Source organism: Lynx rufus, unplaced genomic scaffold (assembly GCF_022079265.1).
Source record: "Lynx rufus isolate CCGP_SWC_20201006 ecotype Redwood Valley unplaced genomic scaffold, mLynRuf1.p SCAF_4, whole genome shotgun sequence".
NCBI lineage: Eukaryota > Metazoa > Chordata > Mammalia > Carnivora > Felidae > Lynx > Lynx rufus.
Genome location: NW_025814856.1, coordinates 53,640,016 through 53,662,297, shown reverse-complemented (window position 1 = coordinate 53,662,297; position 22,282 = coordinate 53,640,016). Strand labels below are relative to the sequence as shown.

Sequence of the window (22,282 nt, the reverse complement as noted above, 5' to 3'; positions counted from 1 at the left end):
AGGTTTCCCAGAAAAATCTCCTTTTTGAGGATATGGAGGCCTAGTGGTTTTATGTAATAATTACATATTCAAAGTGAGAGTTTATAAAATGAATATTTAGGTCTTATGGAAGCCCTTGTGGTTTAAACTGTTCTACCCAGTTTCTAGTAAGTTCTAAAGGTAGCTTTTTGACTTCTCACCTGAGTAGAACGTAACTAATTTCAGAGCTTACCTATAAGGTTTCAGGAGCATTTTGTGGTGAATGAGCTCAGGGCTAAGATTCATGGGTGATGGTTTCTGGTTCTATTTCTGCCACCTACTGGCTGTGTGATCCTGGCCAAGTCTCTTTTTTTTATTTATAGGTGTTTTCTTGTATGTAAAATGTAGATTTTGGACTGGGGGATTTATGGTCCTTTCAGCGTTTCATGATTTTAGGCTTGGATTAAGTTCTGTAGTTGTGGTGCTTACCCTTACCAAACCCAACTCTGGTCAGTGTGCCCCCAACTCCTAGAGGAGTATGAGTGAGCTTGCTACCTAATCCCCAAGTTTTGTTTTTGTTGTTGTTGTTGTTGTTGTTGTTGTTGTTGTTGTTGTTTTGAGCCTCAGTGGAGCAAGATGCTCAGTTACTGGAAAGATCTCAGTTGATAGTAACTTTGCCTAGTATTCCTTAATGAGAATCACTTTGCTATATATGTGTGTTGCTTTCTTCTGAGAAAAAGTGATTTCCATTCCAAAAGAATGTGGTATATGAAAAGCTAATACCAGTTCTAATAATTGATGATAATGTTGGAGATAATTGGCCATTGACATTGGTAAATTTAATCACAGGCAAGTTAGAGTATGTAATTAGACCTTTTGTATTTTAGAGGTTTTATAATCTACTTTGTTTCTGCAAATTCTCCTCCCCCCTTTTACTTCCCCCTGAGAGCATCTTTTGTGGGGCAGAAATTGACCAGCTTTCCTTTTCTGTTTCAGGATGCAATTCGAAGCCACAGTGAATCAGGTACTTGTCCAAAGTTATGTAGCAAATAATAATGGGCTTTTTCTCTTTATGCTGTGTATCTTCTGTTGGCTTATCCATGTGTGGATTCTGTTTGTCTTGTCTATTAAGCCTCACCTTCAGCCTTGTCCAGCAGCCCTAACAATCTGAGCCCAACGGGCTGGTCACAGCCCAAAACCCCTGTGCCAGCACAGAGAGAGAGGGCACCAGGATCTGGGACCCAGGAGAAAAACAAAATCGTGAGTATGGCTTACAGTACCTCCTGCATCGTATGTTAGGGTTTACTAAGAAAAACCTAGTCAGAAGTGAGAATATTTTTAAAATGAGAATACTTTTAATTTGGTGGGGAGAGGGGAACTGTAATAAAACATTTAATTAAGGATGTTATAAATGTCAGTGCCATTTTTGGTATGCTTGCGTTGGAAAATTTGTTGACTTGTAAGGGAGGGCACAACTAAAATGGTATTTTTCTCAAAATATCGAAATTGGAATTACAGTTAATGTCTATCTTTAAAAGATAGGGGAATGGGTCGGTTGGGTTGATCTTTTCTTTGACACCCTCATCAGACAGAGCTTTACCATTCTATGGAGTGTGTTAATGATCACTGCTGGTTTCAGAGGCCTCGTGGACAGAGAGATTCAAGCTATTACTGGGAAATAGAAGCCAGCGAAGTGATGCTTTCCACTCGGATTGGATCAGGCTCATTTGGAACGGTGTATAAGGGCAAGTGGCATGGTAAGTTTGGGACCCTCCCTTTGTTGCAAGGCCTAGGTTGAAGTCAAGTTTCAGTCCAGAGAGGGCCAAGAAGGAGATAAAATTCATTGTGCTGTGTGGATTACAGTGGCACTCCAGGGAACTTGATTACATCTGAAGATTGAACTTAATATCTCAGTGACATTTCATAGCATTCTTTTTCTATTCAGTGATGCTATAATTGGTATGATATGGTTTCCAGGATAATTAGAAATTGGTGAATAAGAGTTGAGCATGATAGTCAAATGTCAGGAACTGATTAAACACATACTACACAGGGGACATGCTTTGAAATTCTTAAATGGGTTAAGAGCCTGCTGCTCTGAGGGGAGCATGGATTCTAGAAATGTAAAGCTGGAAAGAATGTTAGAGATTTGCCCACAGAAAACTGTGAGGTCCCAAGAGGGCAGATAACATGCCCATGGTCAAGCAGCCGAGCCCAGGAAAGCCAGGAGCCTCCTGAAACAGGTTCTTTGCGCTCTGCCTTGGGTTGGTTTTTGGGAATCCCCATCAAAGAGAGAATGCACAGACTTCATTCTTAAATCTATGTGGAGTGTTAGTGTAGTGTTCTTATTATAATGGAGACTCTTTGTCACTTGGAAGAAATGTACTGTTTTAATATCTGTAGCCACAGCTTGTGTATTTTGGCAACATACTTAACATTTCTCCCTCAGAGTTTTAATGCCTCTGGCTTTAGGATGTCCGCAAGTATAGGGAATACTTTCTTGAGAATGCTACTTCTTCCCAAAAAGGCATCCTTCTAAATTCAAATTTTAATGAAGCAGACAGTAACAACAAAACAAACCCCTAAAATGACTAGGTACTTATGTTTCCAGTTTGGATGGTATCATATTTATTTTTATATATAAAGGGGCAGAGATTGAGAGAAATTAAGACCATCACATGAATGGAGCATTAAAATTCAAGGTGTTGAAAATTGAGATCCCTCCATCTTTTGAGTACCTTACGTTAATTAGTATATGGGTTTGCCATTTGTAACTATAATCATCTGATAAATTTCTCATTTTTTTTTTTTAAGCATATTTATTTTTGAGAGCAAGACAGAGTGCATATTGGGGAGGGGGGAGAAAGGGAGATACAGAATCCAAAGCAGGCTTCAGGCTCCAAGCTGTCAGCAGAGTCCATCGCGGGACTCAAACCCACAGACTAAGATCACGACCTGAGCCAAAGTTGGACGCTTGACCGACTGAGCCACCCAGGCGCCCCAATAAATTTCTCATTCTTTAAGGCAACTGGCACAGGACTGAATATTTGATTCCTTTTCCTTTGAAAATTGTATCTAATGTACTACTGGCATGCCTCCTGGGTCCCAGAGAAATTTATGCTGTTGTGGAATATTTCCCAAATAGGTGTCATAAATATCTTGGCGATTCCTTCAGAAAAGAAGAAAACAATTCGAAGTCTTTTATTATTGAAATATAGTTGACATACAATGGTATATTAGTTTCAAGTGTACAACTTACTAATTTGAAAATTCTGTATATGATGCTCACAACACTAAATATAGTTACCATCTGTCACCATACAGTATTATTAGGACATTATTGACTATATTCCCAATGCTGTACTTTTTGTCTGAGACTTACTTACAACTGGAAGTTTGTACTTAATCCCCTTCACCTATTTTTCCCATGCCCCCACCCTCCTCCCTCTGGCAACCACCAGTTCTCTGTATTTATGAGTCTACTTCTGCTTTTTTTGTTCTTTGTAAACTTTTACTTTTTAGATTCCACACATAAGAGAGATCATATGGTATTTGTCTTTCTCTGACTTGACTTCACTTAGCATCATGCCCTGTAGGTCCTACATCCATGTTGTTGTAAATGGCCAGATCTGAGGTTGTTTTTTTTTTTTTTTTAATGGCTATGTAATTGTTCCACTGTGTAAATATACCACATCTTTATTTATCTATTAATGGACACTTAAGCGGCTTCCATTCCTTGGCTATTGTAAATAATGGCTGCTGTAAACATGGGAGTGCAGGTATCTTTTCAAGTTAGCGTTTTTATCTTCTTTGGGTAAATACCTAGCAGTATAATTACTGGATCTTATGGTACTTCTGTTTTTAATTTTTAGTTTATGTACTTATTTTGAGAGAGAGAAAGAGAAAATGTGCATGCAGGTAGGGGAGGGGCAGAGAGAGGGAGAAAGAGAATCCCAAGCAGGGTTCTGCACTCAGTGCAGAGCCTGATGTGTGGCTTGAACTCATGAATGTGAGATCATGACCTCAGCTGAAATCAAGAGTTGGACGTTTAACTGACTGAGCCACCCCAGGCGCCCCCTATTTTTAAATTTTTGAGGAACCTTTTTACTGTTTTTCATAGTGGCTGCACAATTTACATTCCTATAAACTGTGCACGAGGGCTCCTTTGATTCCACATCCTCGCCAACACTTGTTATTTGTCTTTTTGATACTAGCCATTCTGACAGGTGTGAGGTGATACCCCATTTGTGGTTTTGATCTGCATCTCCCTGATAACTAGTGATATTGAGCACCTTTTCATGTACTTGTTAGCCTGTTATATAACTTCTTTGGAGAAAAGTCTATTCAGATCCTCTGTCCATTTAAAAAAGAAATTTTTTAATGTTTATTTTTGAGAGAAAGTGAGAGTGTGAACAGGAGAGGGGCAGAGAGAGAGAGAGAGAAAATCTGAAGCAGGCACAGAGCCCGACGTGGGACTCGAACCCATGAACCATGAGATCGTGACCTGAGCCGAAGTTGGACGCTTAACCGACTGACCCACCCAGGCGCCCCTGATCTTCTGTCCGTTTTTAAATCAGATTGCCCTTTTGGTGTTGAGTTGTGTGAGTTCTTCATATATTTTGGATATTAACCCCTTACTGCATTTGTGAATACCTTCTCCCATTCGGTAGGTTTTCTTTTTGTTTTGTTGATAGTTTCCTTTGCTGCACAAAAGCTTTTATTTTGGTGGTATAGTCCTATGGAAGAAGAACAGTTTTGTGGGATACAATGCTTAGTTCTTGTATCTGACACATAGCTGCTGGTAATTGTAGGAGATGGAGCAGTGAATATTGCTTTTAATGCTTCCATTAGCACTAAATCATTTTTATACCACATTTTAAAGCATCAGCTGAAAGCCAATAAATGTAGTTAAGGGGTGCTCAAATTTAAGTTTCCTCTTGTTGAGCACTTTGTGGGGGGGATTCATAATTTTTCAAAGCATTACTTACATTCGGCACAGTACTGCCTATGAGCTTGTGTTTTCTCTAGATTCTGTGAGCTTTTGGACTATGGTAAGGAAATGTTATTTGATACAGTGTTACTTCCATTAGAATGCAGATAACATGTCTAATACTTTTAAGGCTCAATTTTTTTCTAAGATAAGTGTTTCAAAAGTCATAGGAGTAAGGAGCAGTGGACTTTTTGTGTCAGCCCCCCAGGAAACAAAGCCATCATCTGTGAATGAAGAAATAAAATGAGAGGGTCAGGGAAATCATAATTTCTGGATTGTTTGTGCTATACTTTGTGTGTGTGTGTGTGTGTGTGTGTGTGTGTGTGTGTGTGTGGTTGTTGCTGGTGTGGCTGCGGCTGCTGCTGCTGCTTTCCTGGTATCTGTTATATAATGTCTAATCAGTTTCTTAGGAATTACAGTGGTGACGATTTTTAAAAGTTTTTATTCTGCCTAGCAGCTGTGAAAGTAGAGGACCTCAGAGCAGCCAAGATGGAGACCTCAGATCCATGAACTAAAGCTCACTTACTTTGTGTTAAGTAAGTGCACCCTTGGGTGCACACACAGAGCGTAAATTTGGGATCTGATTTGCCAGCCTTTGCACATCATAAACAACCCGTTGAAGGGGATGCAGACAGCAGGACTGATGGCAGCCGGGATAGTCACTGATGGCATGATGAGAAGGCAGCAAACCCTCTCAGGCTTGGGCTGCTTAGTGTGAGGCTACCAGCCTGGTGGAATCCATGTATGGGTGCCCATCCCATCCTAACGCTGAGGCTAATTTTGAATCAGAAGAACAGAGTGGTGTTCATTCCATTGTGTTCTAGAAAGCAGGGATGTATATATTAGGTTTTAGACAACCCTAAATAGTTAAAACAAGAAACAGACATTTAAAAAGGTAAAAACATTCCAGATTTACCAACTGATAATAGTTTTCTTCTTCAGTGGTAGCTGAACGAGATACCAACACCTTATTAAAAACATGATAACCAACAGGAATGTGTCTTAACTCATTTGTACTACCTTTACCTCTCTCTGACTTTACTATTAAGGGAAAGTAAGAAGTTTTAGTGTCATGAAAAATAAGCATCTGACTCAGGATTTTGGTTCCGGTCATGATCTCACAGTGAGTTTGAACCACACGTTGGGCTCTGTGCTGGCAATGTGGGGTCTACTTGGGATTCTTTCTCTCTCCCTCTCTCTACCCTTCCTGGCTCAAGCTCACACTCTATCTCAAATAAATAAGTAAACTTTGAAAAAGTAAAAAAAAAAAAAAATACCTACTTGGTGTAGTTGTTTTGGACTACCCTCCATAAAATGTTCCTTGGCTGTTTACCTTCGTCATTTATATTACGTGCTAAAGGAAATAAATACCATTCTTTATATGTGCTAAGATTGCCAGCTATAAGGGTATGTGGATAATTCCAGAAAGGTTAATACTATATATTAAAAAATTTTTTTGTGTGTGATATTTATTTATTTTGAGACACAGAGAAAGAGCTTGAGCCGGGGGGGGAGAGGGGGGCACAGAGAGAGAGGGAGAGAAAGAATCCCAAGCAGGCTCCACGCTGTCAGCGCAGAGCCCAACACAGGGCTCAACCCCATGAACTGCGAGGTCATGACCTGAGCTGAAATCAGGAGTCAGATGCTTTTAACCCACAGAGTCACCCGGGTGCCCCAGTACATACAATTTTTTATACTCCTCTTAGAAACATGTTCAAAAGAAGAGATTAGTAATAAGCAGTACTACTAAATGCCTGTTGCATGGAGTGCTGGAGAGGTGGACTTGAATGGTATACTTGGTCCTGAGACTGTCAGGGCAAGTTGGAGAGCAGCCTTTGTTTTGGGCCCAGACCTAATTGTGCACACCTGGAGGCTTCAGGCTGGGTACTGAGTCTCCGCTTCCCTGCCAGCAGTGGATTCTTGACCTGTGCTGGGAGCAGCTGGGTCATTCAGCAGCTAGTATTCTGTGCCAGAGGCTGTCCCTACTTCCACTCCAGAGCTTGAGACAGCTTGTCAGTTCATAACATGCCTTGCTGACAGTTGCATCTTAGAATTCATTCATTTCTTTATCGGTGTTTCCTGAATATATTCTTCTAATACCAAGCATTCTTTTAGCTGCTACAACTGAAGCAGTGAACAAAACAGATGAAAATTCTTTCTCTTATGGAGTTTCTATTCTGGTGGGGACAATAACCAACCAAAGTATATAGTATGTTATAATTGCTAACGAGGAAAAAGGGAGGAAAGCAGGTAGGGAGTGGCAGTCCCTGTGCACAGGTTTTGGTGGGTTAGTAGGGAAGGACTCTGCTGAAGAAGTAGCATTTGCATGATGCTTGAGAGTGGGCAGATAACCTGGGGAAGCAGCAAGGGGGGGCTGTGAATTGGGCCATTCACCTGACCTGTTTGAGGAACTCAGGGAGGCTGATAGTGCAGTCCAGGGATGGGGAGTGGTAGGGCCCCGTAAAGACTTTAGATATCATTTTTGGGTGAATATAGGGTCTCAGATTGTGCAAGACCTTCAGGAGACTTGGCCAGTCTTAGCCTGAAATTCAGAATGCTGGTGAGGGAGCTGGTTACTGGAGAACTTGTTCCAGTTCGAGGCAGTCCTACTAGTAGAAAACAATTCTTTATAATTGTTTTCCTATAATGTTTGCCCATTGCTCCTAGCAGACTGAATCCCTGTCATGGCAACGCTAGGAGTATTTGCGTGAAAGTGAGGGAATGCTGTCGTATATAGTCTCTGGGTTTCAGTAAGAAATTGCATATATACTCTTGTTATCTTAACTGCTAACCACGAGCTGGAAGGCAGATGGGTCCTTTCAGGCATCGTAGGGTTTTGACTTTGGTTCAGCCCTGTTCAGTCTTCCAACCCGTGACTTGCATGAAGGCGTGGGTATAGTGGATGACTTACATGGAATTGTAGTGCCGATTTGGGTAATAGGATTTGGAAAGAGGAGAGGATTTGAACTGGCTGTGGTGATGGAACAAAGAGACTATGAACTCTGAACAGGGATAATAAGTCTGCTCACTGGGCCAAAAAGTAGAGGCTGGAGGTGGAGGACATTCAGCTGACTGCAAGGTCAGAATGAGTCACTCTCAGCGGGCTTTGGCTGCTGGTGAATCTTCTGAGCTCTGAGGTTACATTATGATCAGGTCCAAAATGGGTGATACGAAAGGTGAGTTCAGTGACAACTGGAACATGCCCCTTGGAGAGCTATAAAAAAGGGAAGGTCTGTAAAACTAGACTTGTGAACTAGTAAGGTCCCAAGGAGCAAACCGTCCTGAGGGCCCATCCAGCATCTCCCCAAGCCTTCCTCCACCCACCCTGGCCTATCCCTCTCAAGCCTTGTCCAGTGCCTGGGCCAACAGCAGTGTCATCTCCTGGCCCCACCACTCAGTTGACTGCCACGTCAGATCAGCCCACCTTCCTGGAGTTTCTTGCCTTCACCCCTTCCTTTCTGTCCCCACTGTCACTGCTGTCCCTGTATTTTGTCTGCAGATACAGGGCTCTTGGGCCAGGACTCCTTCCTCCCTGGCCTCTGTCGTAGACTGCAGGGGCCCAGGTCACACATCAGAGTTCACCAAGCACAGCTCCTGTTTCCTTCTTCCCCCTTACCTTACCTTTGTTCCTGACCTATGTAGTTTGGAACAGCCTGTCCCACTTAGTAAAATCCTTCCCTTGGCATATATCCCATTTGTTTCAGGAAACCTTTCTCCATCCTCTCTGCAAACAGATTTTGTCTTTGTCCCTCACGCCCAGCATTCTTATCTTGGCTCAGATTGCTCCAGAATGAGCAGTTCTGCAGGAGACTCTTATCCTCCTCCTCAGTCATAAGGAGCTTAAATGGAGCTGCATGGTTTACCAGCTCCATCTTCCTGGAGAGAAGGCAGCTGTGACTGCAGAATGCGTCTCCCAAGAGGCAGCCCTGGGTCCTCGGGAAATACATGTGCCAGTGAAGTGGATGAGCCCCTACTGTTAGGTGGGGACTTTAGCTTTGGATGATAAAACCAGAGATGACGACAGGACAACAGTTCAGGACCTGCCATAAGAACCATCTCTTTGGGGCGCCTGGGTGGCTCAGTTGGTTGAGTGTCTGAGTCTTGATTTTGGCTCATGTCATGATCCCAGGGTTGTGGGATTGAGCCCCCCTCACCCCCACCCCCTTCCCGCTTGCTCGCATGTGTGCCCTCTTTCAAATTAAAAAAAAAAGATAAAATTTTTTTAAAACCCATGTCCTTACCAGTTGGTACTCCAGTGAAGTGAGCAATGCTCCCACAGAGGCTGCACAGGGGTGCTGCCAAGGGGGCATGCTTGATAAGTGGAGGAATTCTGTTACCTCCAAGGTGCCATCAACCAACTCCTTTATTTGATCACCAGAAGGCTATGGTTTTGTTTGTTTTTAAGGTGACTTTATTAAAGCACAGGGACAGGACGCGTGGGCAGAAAGAGCTACCCAGAAGGCTATGTTTTGATAAATTCATTTGCCAAGAAAATCTGAGGTCCTAATAGGGTTTCATGTAATTTATTAAAATGACCGTTACAGTGTAGAAACATTTCTGAAAGTGCCTTCTAAATCAGTAGCACATATAAAGTAGAGTTAATCTCTGGATGTTTCTAAAGTTAAGTAAAGAGGCTCATAGTGATTGACAGTCTGTTGTCAGTATGGAAGTTAGAAGGGCAGCCATTGGAGTCAGACTGGCATTCTAATCCTGGCTCCAGCACTTTTGTGTTTTGGTTAAATGACGTTGGAGAGTTGACTACGCTTCTCTGTTCCCTGTAAAATGAGGATAACAGTATTTACATCACAGGGCAACTATGAGGATTAAAGGTGACAATGCCTGTGAAGGCACATGTGGCGCAAGGGCGTAGTAAGCAATCGATATTAATCATTAGGATTGCTTCTTCATGGTATTAAAGGCAAAGAAGCTTAATTTCTATATGTATCTTTGTGTACAAGGGACCATCTCGGGTCTCAATAGAATGTGGCTGCTGAGTTTGGCATCAACTGCTTGCCAAATGGCCTGTTTGCTGGCACCAGCCTTCTGGCCCCAAAACTCCTGTATCTGCCGGCCATTCCAGTTCACCTGCCAGTGCGGCCCTCACAGGCCCAAGTTTTCACCTATTCCCCAGTCACACTGGGGATGCCAGGCTTGATAGGAAGAGTTTAAACCAAACCCATATTCAAGGCGTGTGTGGTGGTATTTAAAGGATAGTAGTATAATATACTTAACTTTTTTCAAGTACTTGAATAATTTGGAAATTTGCCTATTCCACTTGTGTAGGCACATGATATCTGAATAAGTGATTCACTCTTTCTCAGGACTAGGGTATGTGAAAAATAACAAAGTAAGCTCATTCAGCTGATCGTACTGACTATAATTTGCAGGAGATGTTGCAGTGAAAATTCTGAAAGTTGTCGACCCCACGCCAGAGCAGTTCCAGGCCTTCAGGAATGAGGTGGCTGTCCTACGGTGAGTAGAAAGCTAGCCTTTCCGGCCTCTCTGGAGCAGCAGGGGACGGGTGTGGGTGGTGGTGTGTCAACTGCAGATAAGCGGGCCGCATGGCACGGACCTGTCTCTGAGGGCCTATGGCCAGGACTGGTGGTTAGTGAGTGTTCACTGCAGAGTCTTGCGGTGGAAACTCCTTCCTTACAAGTGAAAGGGAATGCATGGGAGGTTTCCTTCCAGCTTACGGGGTTGTCAGACCTTTAGAAGAGCCCTCTTTGATGAGCATACCCCCCTCTACTGCTTCAGGTCTCTGGGCACACCACACACAGTAGCCCAGGTTCTTCTCTGGGTTCTGGTTTGAGATAGTGAGAAATAGGTTCTGTTTTCACGTTTATTTCCAAGAACTCTTTATAGCCAGTTTGCTTTCTTTTGGACTTCAAAACCTTTGAGTCATTGTTTAGACCTATAGGAATAAGGTGAATAATGATGGATTCCCCAGACGAGGGTTCCTTGTGACCCCCTGTGGGAGGAATCATGTACAATGAGAATGTCCTCTCCCTGAAGGCTAGCACTGAGGGGTCCTTTGTCACAACCCCAACTCAATTATCAGCAGGCTTGTGTGTGCTTTGCCAACCACCCAGATTGTAAGCATGGTGGCATTGAGGACACTCAGGATCCCGTGTCGGTGGGAAAACAGAGTACATCTCTCTGTTCCGCAGCAACAGAAGATTCAGAGAATTCAGAGACTTTTTTCTCCTCCCTCCTCCAGCAAAACACGGCACGTGAACATCCTGCTCTTTATGGGCTACATGACAAAGGACAACCTGGCAATTGTGACCCAGTGGTGCGAGGGCAGCAGCCTCTACAAACACCTGCATGTCCAGGAGACTAAGTTCCAGATGTTCCAGTTGATTGACATCGCCCGCCAGACTGCTCAGGGAATGGAGTGAGTAGATGGCTTGTTGACTAGAAAGTCGGGGGTCCAGGTATCAACCTGCCCTGAATCGGAACCTGGGTTAGCAAAAAGCCAAGTCTCCTATGTGATTTCTGTGATGTTGCACAGCTGAAAGTCAGCCTCTGGTGTGGGCTGAAGGAATGAGAGCTCCAGGTTCTTCGTCTGAGCTGAGGCTGCTCCCCTAGAGGCTCAGATTCAGGTTGAAACCACTTCCCTGAGAATTCACCCAGACCCCCAAGAGCTCAGTAGTGTGGGCTCAGTACCTTCTGCCCAGACAGCCGTGCACTGCCCTCTACAAGTGTGCGGTCTCAGGTGTGGCCCATGTGCAGCGCGCTTGTTGCACACGAGGGTCTGAGCGGATGTTTTTGGATAATTTATTTTCCTTTTAGGGAAGGCTGAAAAGTCCTCCCTTGTGCCTCCATGAAACACTACCTGTTTGAATCTCTGCTTGAACACATCTCTCTGTCAAAGGGGGTTGTGGCGTGTGGTGTGTGTGTGTGTGTGTCACACTTTTCCTCTAATTTATCCCTTAGTGGGAGAGTGAGAACTCATAGCACTACATGTCTGGAGGCGTAAGCTAAAGCGGCGCTTGCAGGTGCCATGTAAAATCTCATGTTCTGCTTTTTAAAATCCATACGGAATTAAGAAATAGAATTACCTTTTAGAAAAAAATTATAGATATAATCCACAGATTATAAAATTCACCCTTTAAATGTGTACAACTCAGTGGTTTTTTAGTACATTCAGAGTTGTGTAGACTGAATGTGTAATTTTAGAATAATCGTCAAGATAGAAAATGAGGTCTTTTGTGTCTGACTCGACTTAGCCTAACAGTTTTGAGGGGTTCATCCACATTGTAGCACGTATCACTTTATTCCTTCTGTAGCCGAATAAGACTGCGTTTGTATGGGTGGGCCATGTTTCATTTATGCATTCATTAGTTGATGGACATTCAGGTTGTCAGAATTACTTTTTGAGTAGAACTGATGCTTAAAGAGTCGTCCCATTTGTGCTCTGACCTCACCTCCGGGTAACACGCAATGTGGCCTGGCCTGCATCCGCACACCACCAGTTCCTGCATGTAGCCCTCGTTGGGCATCAGGCGGCCAGGTGGCTTCCTTCCTAGCTGTCATGTGAAGCTGCTTTCTACCCATGTCTCTTAGATAACTGGTTTTAATAGATTTTTTCCCTTCACAGCTATTTGCATGCAAAGAATATCATCCACAGAGACATGAAATCCAACAGTATCCTTTGATGGTTATTTCATTTCTAAATTTAGAAAAACCGAAGAGAAACTTTTTAAAGCTTATCTCAGTAAAAGTGATTTTGGAAAGTTTTCCACAGGAGATAGGTGTTTGGGTTATGCTTGCAAGTTTTATTATGCTGTTTGTTACTAAATTTAGCTTGGAGGAATGGGGCTTTTGTCTGTCATGTTCATCTCTAGCGTGTGGACCATGTGTGTCTGGTCAGAAGGGAGCTGAAGGCCAGATGTTGCAAGATTGTCAAAGCGCTCACTAGGTCACTCACTGTTGGAACCAGCCCTTCCTCTTTCTGAGACTTAGTATGTTTTTATAGAAGGGGAATAAAGATTGGAGAGTTTTCATGCTGTGGGGCAGGAAACGTAACCTTTATACATCTGCCTCCCACCTGCAGCCTGTGTCTTGGAGAGGAGTGTGTAGCGTTACAGCCTTGCTCTGCTTCTTGGCCAGTGAGAGGCACTACAGTTGTGTTGAGTTGGATTATGGGACATGGCCTATTTGGGCCACATGTCTGAGGCATGAGATACTTTTTTTTTAACATTCATTTTTGAGAGACTGAAAGAGAACACAAGCGGGGAAGGGGCAGAGAGAGAGGGAGACCCAGGATCCGAAGCAGGCTCCAGGCTCTGAGCTGTCAGCACAGAGCCCAGTGTGAGCTTGAACTCACGAACCGTGAGATCATGACCTGGGCCAAAGTCAGACGTTTAACTGACTGAGCCACCCAAGCGCCCCTATGAGATACCTTTTAACGGTGGGTTTTTGGGAGTGATACGTTATGCCATGAAAGCAGACACCACAGATTTGATGGTGGTATGTATTACTGGGCATTGGCAGATCACAAGTCAACTTGTGCCTGACCTCTTTACCCAGAAATGAGGGGAGTTTGGTCCTGATGTGAAGTCACCCAGTGGTACCTATTCTAGTGAGAGATTTCTTTGGACAGCATTCAGTGCTTAGTGAATGCTGAATTGTTATTCACACGTTTGTCATTTGAGGACACACAGCAGGCAGAAACCAATGTAAGCCATCACACTTGGCTTCTGGTAAGAAGCTGCAGATGGCAGCCTGTTCTCGGAGAAATCTTCGGGTTTAAGATTCCCTTGTTATATGGGAAGGTCAGAAGGCCAGGGACCTGGCACCTAGATGTGTAAATGGGGAGAAGCAGCAGGGGGAAATAGCCTGATTTTTGGCTGGAGCCAAATAATCTGCCGCCCTGAGCAACTGCTACATGCCTCATGGAAGAAAGGCAGTTTGGAAGCACTTTTTAAAACTGTAGAAATCCAAGCAAGTCAGTGCAAAGGAGGCTGGGGCAGTCAGAGGGGAGGGGAGGGGCGGGGCGCAGAGCAGATGGTCTGCTCTTCAGACCTTTGGGAAGTGGTTTAAAATTAACTTGACCGTTCTTTTGAAACCAGAGTCCTTAACAAGCATTGAGATATATTTCTCCATGAAGGCCTGACGGTGAAAATTGGAGATTTTGGTTTGGCAACAGTAAAGTCGCGCTGGAGCGGTTCTCAGCAGGTCGAACAACCCACTGGCTCTGTCCTGTGGATGGTGAGGAGGCGAGGCTCCCCCTAGCAGAGTGCAGGTGGAAGGGGTACCCCGGAGGTCTGTGTGTAAACTTACATTTCTCGACATTTTCCTGGAAGTCCAGATACCTCAGTGAGGCCTTCAGTGACGTCAGACAGCCTGAGGCAAATTTGGGTTTTCTGGAAGCTAGTGATCAGAACCATACTGAGGCATCGGTGCTGGGTACCAGAGACTAGGCTTCCCGAGCTTGTGTGAGCCCGAGCGGGGAAGAAGTGCAGAACTGAGGAAAGGACTGTCTTATATCCAGGGGAAGGGACAGCCTGGCACCTGGATGTCTGTGGGGCCCACATGGTGATGAATGAATGCATTTTGTCCCTGTAGGCCCCCGAGGTGATCCGAATGCAGGATAATAACCCATTCAGCTTCCAGTCTGATGTCTACTCCTACGGCATTGTGCTCTATGAGCTCATGACAGGGGAGCTTCCTTACTCCCACATCAATAACCGCGACCAGGTACGTGCACTGTTGCTGGCTGCTGCAGATCCAGATTCAGCTGTGGAAGGCCCTGGGCCTCCTGCCAGTGTGAGCAGGAGGTTCAGAAGTTGCTGTCTCTGTTGTGCCTCCACCCAGTCCCTCAACGGTTTCCTTCCTCTTAGATCATCTTCATGGTGGGCCGAGGATATGCCTCCCCAGACCTCAGTAAGCTATATAAGAACTGCCCCAAAGCAATGAAGAGGCTTGTAGCTGACTGTGTGAAGAAGGTTAAGGAAGAGAGGCCTCTTTTTCCCCAGGTAAGACTCAGCTCAAGGGATGGGAACGGATTCCAGCAGAAATTCCTAATGACAGAAATGAGGAGGGAGGTGTGGGTTTTCTATAGGACAGGGCTCGTGTTCTGCACCAGATGCTGCAGGTGGGGTGGGGACAAGGGCCCGTGTTTGGATTCCTCACTGAGAGCTGCTGCTGCTGCTTCTGCTGTGACACCAAACCCACCTAATGACACTGCTTCATTTTAGATCCTGTCTTCCATCGAGCTTCTCCAACACTCTCTGCCGAAAATCAACCGGAGTGCTTCTGAGCCATCCCTGCACCGGGCGGCCCACACTGAGGATATCAACGCCTGCACGTTGACCACATCCCCTAGACTGCCTGTCTTCTAGCTGACTTTGCACCTGCACTCAGGCCACCAGGGGAGGAAGGGAAGTCAGCAGGCACCACCTTTCTCCTCCCTTTTGATGGAGGCAGAGAGCTCATTTTCAGAGAAGCTGCTGCTAAGGACCTTCTAGACTACTCACAGGGCCTTAACTTCATGTTGCCTTCTTTTCTACCCTTTCTGGCCCTGGGAGAGGGAAGCCATTTGCAATGCTGGTTTGTCCTGCTCCCTCCCTGCATCTCTCCACCGCCCCCCCCCCCCCCCCCACGCTCATGAGCCAAGCCTTCTCCAAATGCACCAGTGGCTACAGTTGGCAATACATGATCTGGGGCCCCAGCTATTGGCTAAATGAGTATTTTTAGGGCAAGAAAAAGCACTCAGAGGGGAAACGAAGGTAGCAGACAAACCAGCCCTGATGTGGACATGTGGATTTGGGGCATCAGCTCCTATGTGGAATGCTTGTCACGGAAGGACCGTTCTTCAGAGCTAGTGGTATGGCGCCAAACAGGTAGTTTTGCACATAACGCACCAAACAGCCCAGGACTGTCGAGACGACGGCCGCCTGAAGGAACCTGCGTTGGTACTATGGAACTATGGACCTTGACTTCGGGGGCACTTCCTTTCCTTGGAGGTCTCCAGTGCATTGGGACAGTTTTCCGAAGAGGCGTTTGGCCTGCCCCTCCCAGTCTCCGCCCTCTCAGGGAGCAGTCTTCCATCATGCTGAATCTGTCTTCCAGGAGCTGCCCCTATGGGGCGGGGCCGCCGGGCCAGCCTTTCTCTTTAGTCACATCATGTGTATGCAAGGAAGCCAGGAATACAGGTTTTCTTGATGATTTGGGTTTTAATTTTGTTTTTATTGCGCCTGACAAAATACAGTTATCTGATGGTTCAATTATGTTATTTTAATAAAATAAATTAAATGTAGGTTTAATGGCTGTTTCTTCCTTTTAAATACTGAGCTTACAGCTTGAACTCTCCCATTTGTTCATCCCTCCTGGAGCAAGAACTCAAGCAGCAGGAAACAGGCCCAGAGCCTCTGCTGCGAAGGAATCTAATTCAGTCTTTGTGCTGTCACCCTTCACTAAAGAGTTAACTACAAAAAAATGGAAAAAGCAAGCGTTCTAAACTCAGGTAAGAGTAAACCTTTTTCTACCTACACTTTAATGCATTTTATAAAATATTTGTTATCTATACCTATTTATAAAAATAGATTAATTCAGGCCTGGGGTGAATTTGTTCTGATTCACAAAGTTATGTTCCTTCAATTAAAGTCACAACTGATGACAGAGGACTTGTTCTGTTTAGGACCACTGCTGGGTCAGAACCAGAAACTGCTGCGTGCCATTTCACTTCTTACTAAAAGTTCAGATCAAAGCCAGGCTTACAGACAGAACACGTGGCTTTGAGCAGGGGCCACACGGAAGAGCACGTGTGTGTGTGTGTTGACCCTCAGTAAAACTACCCCTGGGGCATGAGCCCAAAGAGAGCCCCAGGAAAGCCCACCAGTGACAGCCAGGGACGTGTATCCCTGGAGCACGTGGCCCCAACACCAACCAGAAACGAGGGGCCATACCTCTGCCCTACACTGCCTGCTACTTCAAGAGCCCCCTCCTTACAGGGAATTTATTGAACACACAGCAACGGGACTCCTGCTCTGATTTGGGACACTGAAGAGCACAAGTTTTAGGCTAAGGTGTGTGGTGCCCACTTGTTGATTTATACAGAGCTTTTCAAGAAACAGTTTTGACTACACACTAAGTACACTAGGGAAATCGACTAGAGAGTAATCGTTTTATAAGGGTGAGGAATACTTGGTTAAGAAAAACGAATCTGCACGGTGACTGTTTCTAGGGAGCTAAAGCTCAAGGATAGGAGCCAGGTTGCTTTTAAAAGCAATCAAAACTCCCATCTGGCTGGTCAGCTGGTCCCTCTGAGGAGCTTGAGATGCAACTAAAGAGATCAACTATAAAAGTAGCGATTCCATATACTTGTTGGGCTATTTTATATCCTTCACTCCTCCCACGGCTGTAATAATGGAGTGGATGAGACCAAGGTCAGGTGCAGCTCAGGCTGCAGTGAAGGAAGCTCCGCACGCCCTAGCTTGGGAAGGCTTGGCCGGCAGAGCCCAAGGTACAGGGGTAACTGGCTACTCCTTAGGGTTCTGACGACTCCACTCCAGACAGGTGCATGAAGAGGTCCCCAAGCTCTGTCATGTCAACGTCTTCAGTATTGGGGACATGCCGGCTTTCTCGGTTCTCAATGAAATCCCAGAGTCGCACTGAATTAAAGAACTGCAAAAAGAGCCAGCAAACATGCCTGGTGGTTATTAGTGGTAACGTGAAGGCCAGATGCTGTTTTTCTTTTGCTCACCCCGTTCCCTGGTACCAAAGCTATTAGGGAAAGCACCAGTACCCGGAAATGCCACCATGTAAGTGTCCTTGACAGAGACGTCAAAGTCCTTACCCTCACAGTGCCCTCAGAACTGAGCTGCTTCCGAGGTTTCTCAGGCTCTGCCAGCCGCCCGTCAGGGTAAGCATGGCGGTAAAGGCATTTGCTTCCAAATGGGCAGGTCCCTTTGCCTTGCTCAAAGTATTTACAAGCTTTTTTCCTGAAAAGCAGAAAGAAAAAGTCAACAGGATTGTGGGAGAGCCTGGGCCCCAGAAGAACCAAGGCTTTCCTCCGTCCCTGCCCACAATGCCAGAGCTAGATGAGCCTTACTTCATAGGTGGGGAAACTGAGGCTCCGTGAGGTTAGGATGCTGATTTCCAAGTTGGATAGTGTTGCCATTGTGACATGTGGCCTCACACAGAATTGAACTTGCACGGGGGACTTCACTGTTTTGAGCTTGCAGTACTCAGGCATTCGGGGGAAGACAACCTGATGGCTGCTCTGAGCCGGTTGTCAGGGCTCCAAGGTTCTGAAGCTGGGCTACTTGCCTCAGCTCAAAGTCCCAATAGCAGCACCACCCAGGGAAATTTCCCTTCCTCCTAGCCAGCAATGATGTCAATGTGACCCCAGGAGCCTTGACTTAGGAGGCACAGGAAAAGCAGTGAATTTCAGCAGCTGCCCAAAGTTAGAGGTCTCACTCCAATTTTCCTTGGTCCCCACCCTCTAGATCTAAAGCAGGGCTTCTTAACTCTGTTATGTTAACTCTACGGACCCCTTCTCAGGAAAGTTTTTTAAATGGATAAAATGAAATACACAGGTCTAAAAAACACAGCAAAAAGTTCATCCCCCTTCCCCCCCATCTTCAAATTCTACCCACAGATCCCTACATTAAGAACACCTGTTCCTCAGGAAAAACACAACCACCAGAAAATTCTTATTTCTTCTTGCTTACAGGAAATTTGGCTTATAATCAAATTATCCCATGGTGAAGAAGGGGTGAAGATGCCCAAAAAGGCAAGAGGGCATCTGGGAGTCCTGAGGAAGGGAAGAGAAAGCAAGATCACCACAGAAAGGGCAGGCTACTGCTACCAGGGGCAGGTGGGGTATGTGACAGTGGCTGATAACAAAGAAGGGAGACTCTTGACACCAGTGTCTGTTTGTCTTCTCAGACAAGAGGATGCCAGAGACTGGTGGTGAGGGTCTCTGAGACCTCAGAGCGGCACAGAGAAAGCCCCCTAACAAATGTCCAGTGAAGGACGGCGTGCCGTGCTTGCCTGGGCACCTACTCCTACCAGGTGTGACCCCAGCACGGGCTGGGGAGGGGATCCAAGCAGAGGTACAGAGGTGCGGGCACAGACCTGTCACAGCCTCCACCCCTGAGGCTCTGAGATCTTCAAATGACTGCTCAGGCAGTGAGTTCTCACCAATCTGCTGGACACTGGCTTTAATAAACTCAAGTTCAAAAAGTGATTCTCTAGTCCTGCCCCCCAATACTGTGCTTTTTTCTCCCCCAGCCTTACCTGGTCACCAAGGACAGTGCACTCTGACTGCCTCTTTGCTCTCAGCTCTCCCAATTGTTACGCCTCCAATCACTCCATCCTTTCTGCCCCCACACTACTAAAGCCCCTGGGGGTGCTGTCCTCTGCTACCCGCCACAGTCATTTCTTTTTTTTTTTTTTTTTAATTTTTTTTTTCAACGTTTATTTATTTTTGGGACAGAGAGAGACAGAGCATGAACGGGCGAGGGGCAGAGAGAGAGGGAGACACAGAATCGGAAACAGGCTCCAGGCTCCGAGCCATCAGCCCAGAGCCTGACGCGGGGCTCGAACTCCCGGACCGCGAGATCGTGACCTGGCTGAAGTCGGACGCTTAACCGACTGTGCCACCCAGGCGCCCCACAGTCATTTCTTAATTGGCCTCACTCCCACCAGGTTCCAGCCTCTTCACATTACCACCAAGGAGCGTGCCCAACAGTGTGTCGCTTGTTCTGCACCCCCCCAACCCCCCGAGATTCCACTCCAGCCTATCTGTCCCTGTAGGTCCTACCACATCCTTCTACACACCTCTCTCAATCCCAGGGCCACTGCTACCCAGACACATTTGTATCATTCTGTACCCCTGTCATTCCACTCTGTCCTCCCCTCTCTACACACACAGCTGTTCATGCTTCATGGCTCAGGGTCCCCATGCTGCTTTCCCTGATGCTCCCAGGTGGATCCAAGTGCTTTCTCTGTTGTGACATGTGGCTTGGTACTCTCATTAAGAATTTGTCACCAAAAAACATGCAATAATATTGCCCTTCTGCAATTTTCATTGAAATTACTTTACTAATCTATGCTTGATGTCCTCCATTGGTGCCTAGCTTGAAGGTGCCTGGCCTGTAGTAGGTGCACATTAAATGTGTGTGGAACACATAAAAACACCACCATCAATAGAAACTAAGGCCAAGACCAACCCAAAGAGCAAGAACATGAGAATTTCCCAACTTCAGCACAGCTGCTTTCTATAGTCCAGCCCCTCCACCTTTGCCACTCCTGCCCTCTGGTGGAGATATAACACATGGTGGGGGGGGGGGCGCGGAAACTGGTAAACCAGGAAAATGACCAGCTTTTACTAAGTAAGTGACAGGCAATCTGAAGGAACCATTAAAAAAGGTGACATACGGCGCTCTTTAGTACAGCCAAGCACACTTCTACCAGACCTGACCCTCCTGCAAATAACTAGCAATACAAATTTTTTTTAAAGACCTGAAGGCAGCAGGAGGATCCTGGGAAGAAGGCAGCAGGAGGCACTGGGAAGAACAGAATGTCAAGACTCATTTTTTTTTTTTTTTTTTTTAGAAAAAACAGCTTTTAGCCTCAAGCATGCCAATGTTGGGTGTCTAAACCTTCAGGGTCAAATCCAGTTTCTTGGGCCTGAAGGACCAACAGAAAGAGAGGAAATCATCCACTGGAAGCAATCCCACACAGAAAAGTACACAAGAGGAAGCATGCCAATACTATACGTTAACTCAGCACAAATGGCTGGCCCACACATCAGTGCAACAGGCTCACAGCAACTTAACCAAGGATTAAAAAACAAAGTTGGGGCACCTGGGTGGCTCAGTCGGTTAAGCGTCCAACTTCGGCTCAGGTCATGATCTCACAGTTTGTGAGTTCGAGCCCCGCATCAGGCTCTGTGCTGACAGTTCACAGCCTGGAGCCTGTCTCAGACTCTGTGTCTCCCTCTATCTGTCCCTTCTGCTCACGCTGTCTCTCTCTCTCAAAAATAAACAAATATTAAAAGAAAAAATTAAAACGAATTGAGATTAGAAATGTTGCTTAAGGGGCACCTGGGTTGGCTCAGTTAAGTGTCTGACTTCGACCCAGGTCATGATGTCACGGTTCGTGAGTTCGAGCCCCATGTTGGACTTTATGCTGACAGGTTGGAGCCTGCTTCGGATTCTGTGTCTCCCTCTCTCTCTCCCCTTCCCCTGCTCGTACTCTGTTCTCTTTCTCAAAAATAAATAAATACTAAAAAAAAAATTGGAAAGAAATGAACAGACCCCAATGCTTACTAGGATAATATCAAAAAGTCTATCACATGTAATTAAGAGTCCCAGGAGAAGAAGAAACAGGGCAGGGAAAAAATTTGATGGCCAAAATTTCCCTAAATTTGGTGGATGATGAAACCCTACATATTCAGAGAAAAATCCATAGTACAATATGAAGAAAACCATTCCCAGGCAAAAGAGCAAACTGTTGAAAACCAAGATAAAGAGACAATCTTGAAAGCAATCCTAGAGAAATGACATAATGTGAATGACCACTGACTTCTCAGAAACTAGAGGCCAGAATATAATAGAACAATATTTGCAAAGTACAAAAAGAAAATAAACTGTTAACCCAGAACTGTATTAACTGCAAAAGGAGACAAAGATGGAAATAGGACTGATCAGACCAATATTCAGTGAAAATATCCTTAATGAACAGAAATGCAATTTCAGCTAAAAAGAAAACTAAAAATTCATCACCAGCACATCAACAAACGTTAAAAGCAGTCCTTGAGGCTGAAGGTAAATTATACCAACTGGAAAGAATTATAAACCAAATCAAAGAGCACTGGAAATAGTAAATTATCTGAGTAAATATAAACTTTTTCTCTTAAAAAAAATGAGTTTTCAAATGCAAAAATCATATTACCTTGCTGGGTTCTAACATATGTAAATGTTATATTCATACTTTATACAGTAAAGTTGCAGGATGCAAAATCTATAAAAAGTCATCTGCCTTTCTATATACTAAATGAACTATCAAAGTGAAATTAAGAAAACAACCTCATTTACAACTGCATCAAAAAGAATAAAATACCTAGGACTAAATTTAGCAGAGGAGGTGAAACAGACTTGTACACTTGAAAAACTATTAAGACAATGAAAGAAATCAAAGGCATAAATAAATGGGAAGTATCCCATGCTCATGGATTGGAAAAATGCCATTAAAATGTTTACACTACCCAAAGCAATTTGCAGATTGAAAACAACCCCTATCAAAATTACAATGGCACTTTTCACAGAAATAGGACAAACAACCCCAAAATATGTGTGGAACCACCAAAGACCCCCAATG

General features: G+C 45.0%; 2 protein-coding genes across 3 annotated transcripts in view; one reads left to right on the top strand and one right to left on the bottom strand.

Annotated features, from left to right (window-relative positions):
* The window catches only part of RAF1 (Raf-1 proto-oncogene, serine/threonine kinase), an 82,739-nt gene extending 66,528 nt beyond the window's left edge, over nt 1-16,211 (top strand). For both annotated transcript variants that reach the window (XM_047095636.1, XM_047095637.1), the window contains 10 exons: nt 955-982; nt 1,091-1,218; nt 1,598-1,715; nt 10,336-10,420; nt 11,166-11,342; nt 12,549-12,595; nt 14,043-14,161; nt 14,519-14,650; nt 14,794-14,928; nt 15,151-16,211. In XM_047095636.1, coding sequence (XP_046951592.1) covers nt 955-982; nt 1,091-1,218; nt 1,598-1,715; nt 10,336-10,420; nt 11,166-11,342; nt 12,549-12,595; nt 14,043-14,161; nt 14,519-14,650; nt 14,794-14,928; nt 15,151-15,294 — 1,113 coding nt within the window. In that variant the 3' untranslated portion in view covers nt 15,295-16,211. The remainder of the gene's footprint in view (nt 1-954; nt 983-1,090; nt 1,219-1,597; nt 1,716-10,335; nt 10,421-11,165; nt 11,343-12,548; nt 12,596-14,042; nt 14,162-14,518; nt 14,651-14,793; nt 14,929-15,150) is intronic.
* MKRN2 (makorin ring finger protein 2) overlaps nt 16,109-22,282 on the bottom strand; it is a 27,724-nt gene continuing 21,550 nt past the window's right edge. Inside the window, exons 7-8 of the mRNA XM_047095638.1 lie at nt 17,751-17,895; nt 16,109-17,578 (exon numbers count right to left, since the gene is read on the bottom strand). Coding sequence (XP_046951594.1) covers nt 17,441-17,578; nt 17,751-17,895 — 283 coding nt within the window. The 3' untranslated portion in view covers nt 16,109-17,440. The remainder of the gene's footprint in view (nt 17,579-17,750; nt 17,896-22,282) is intronic.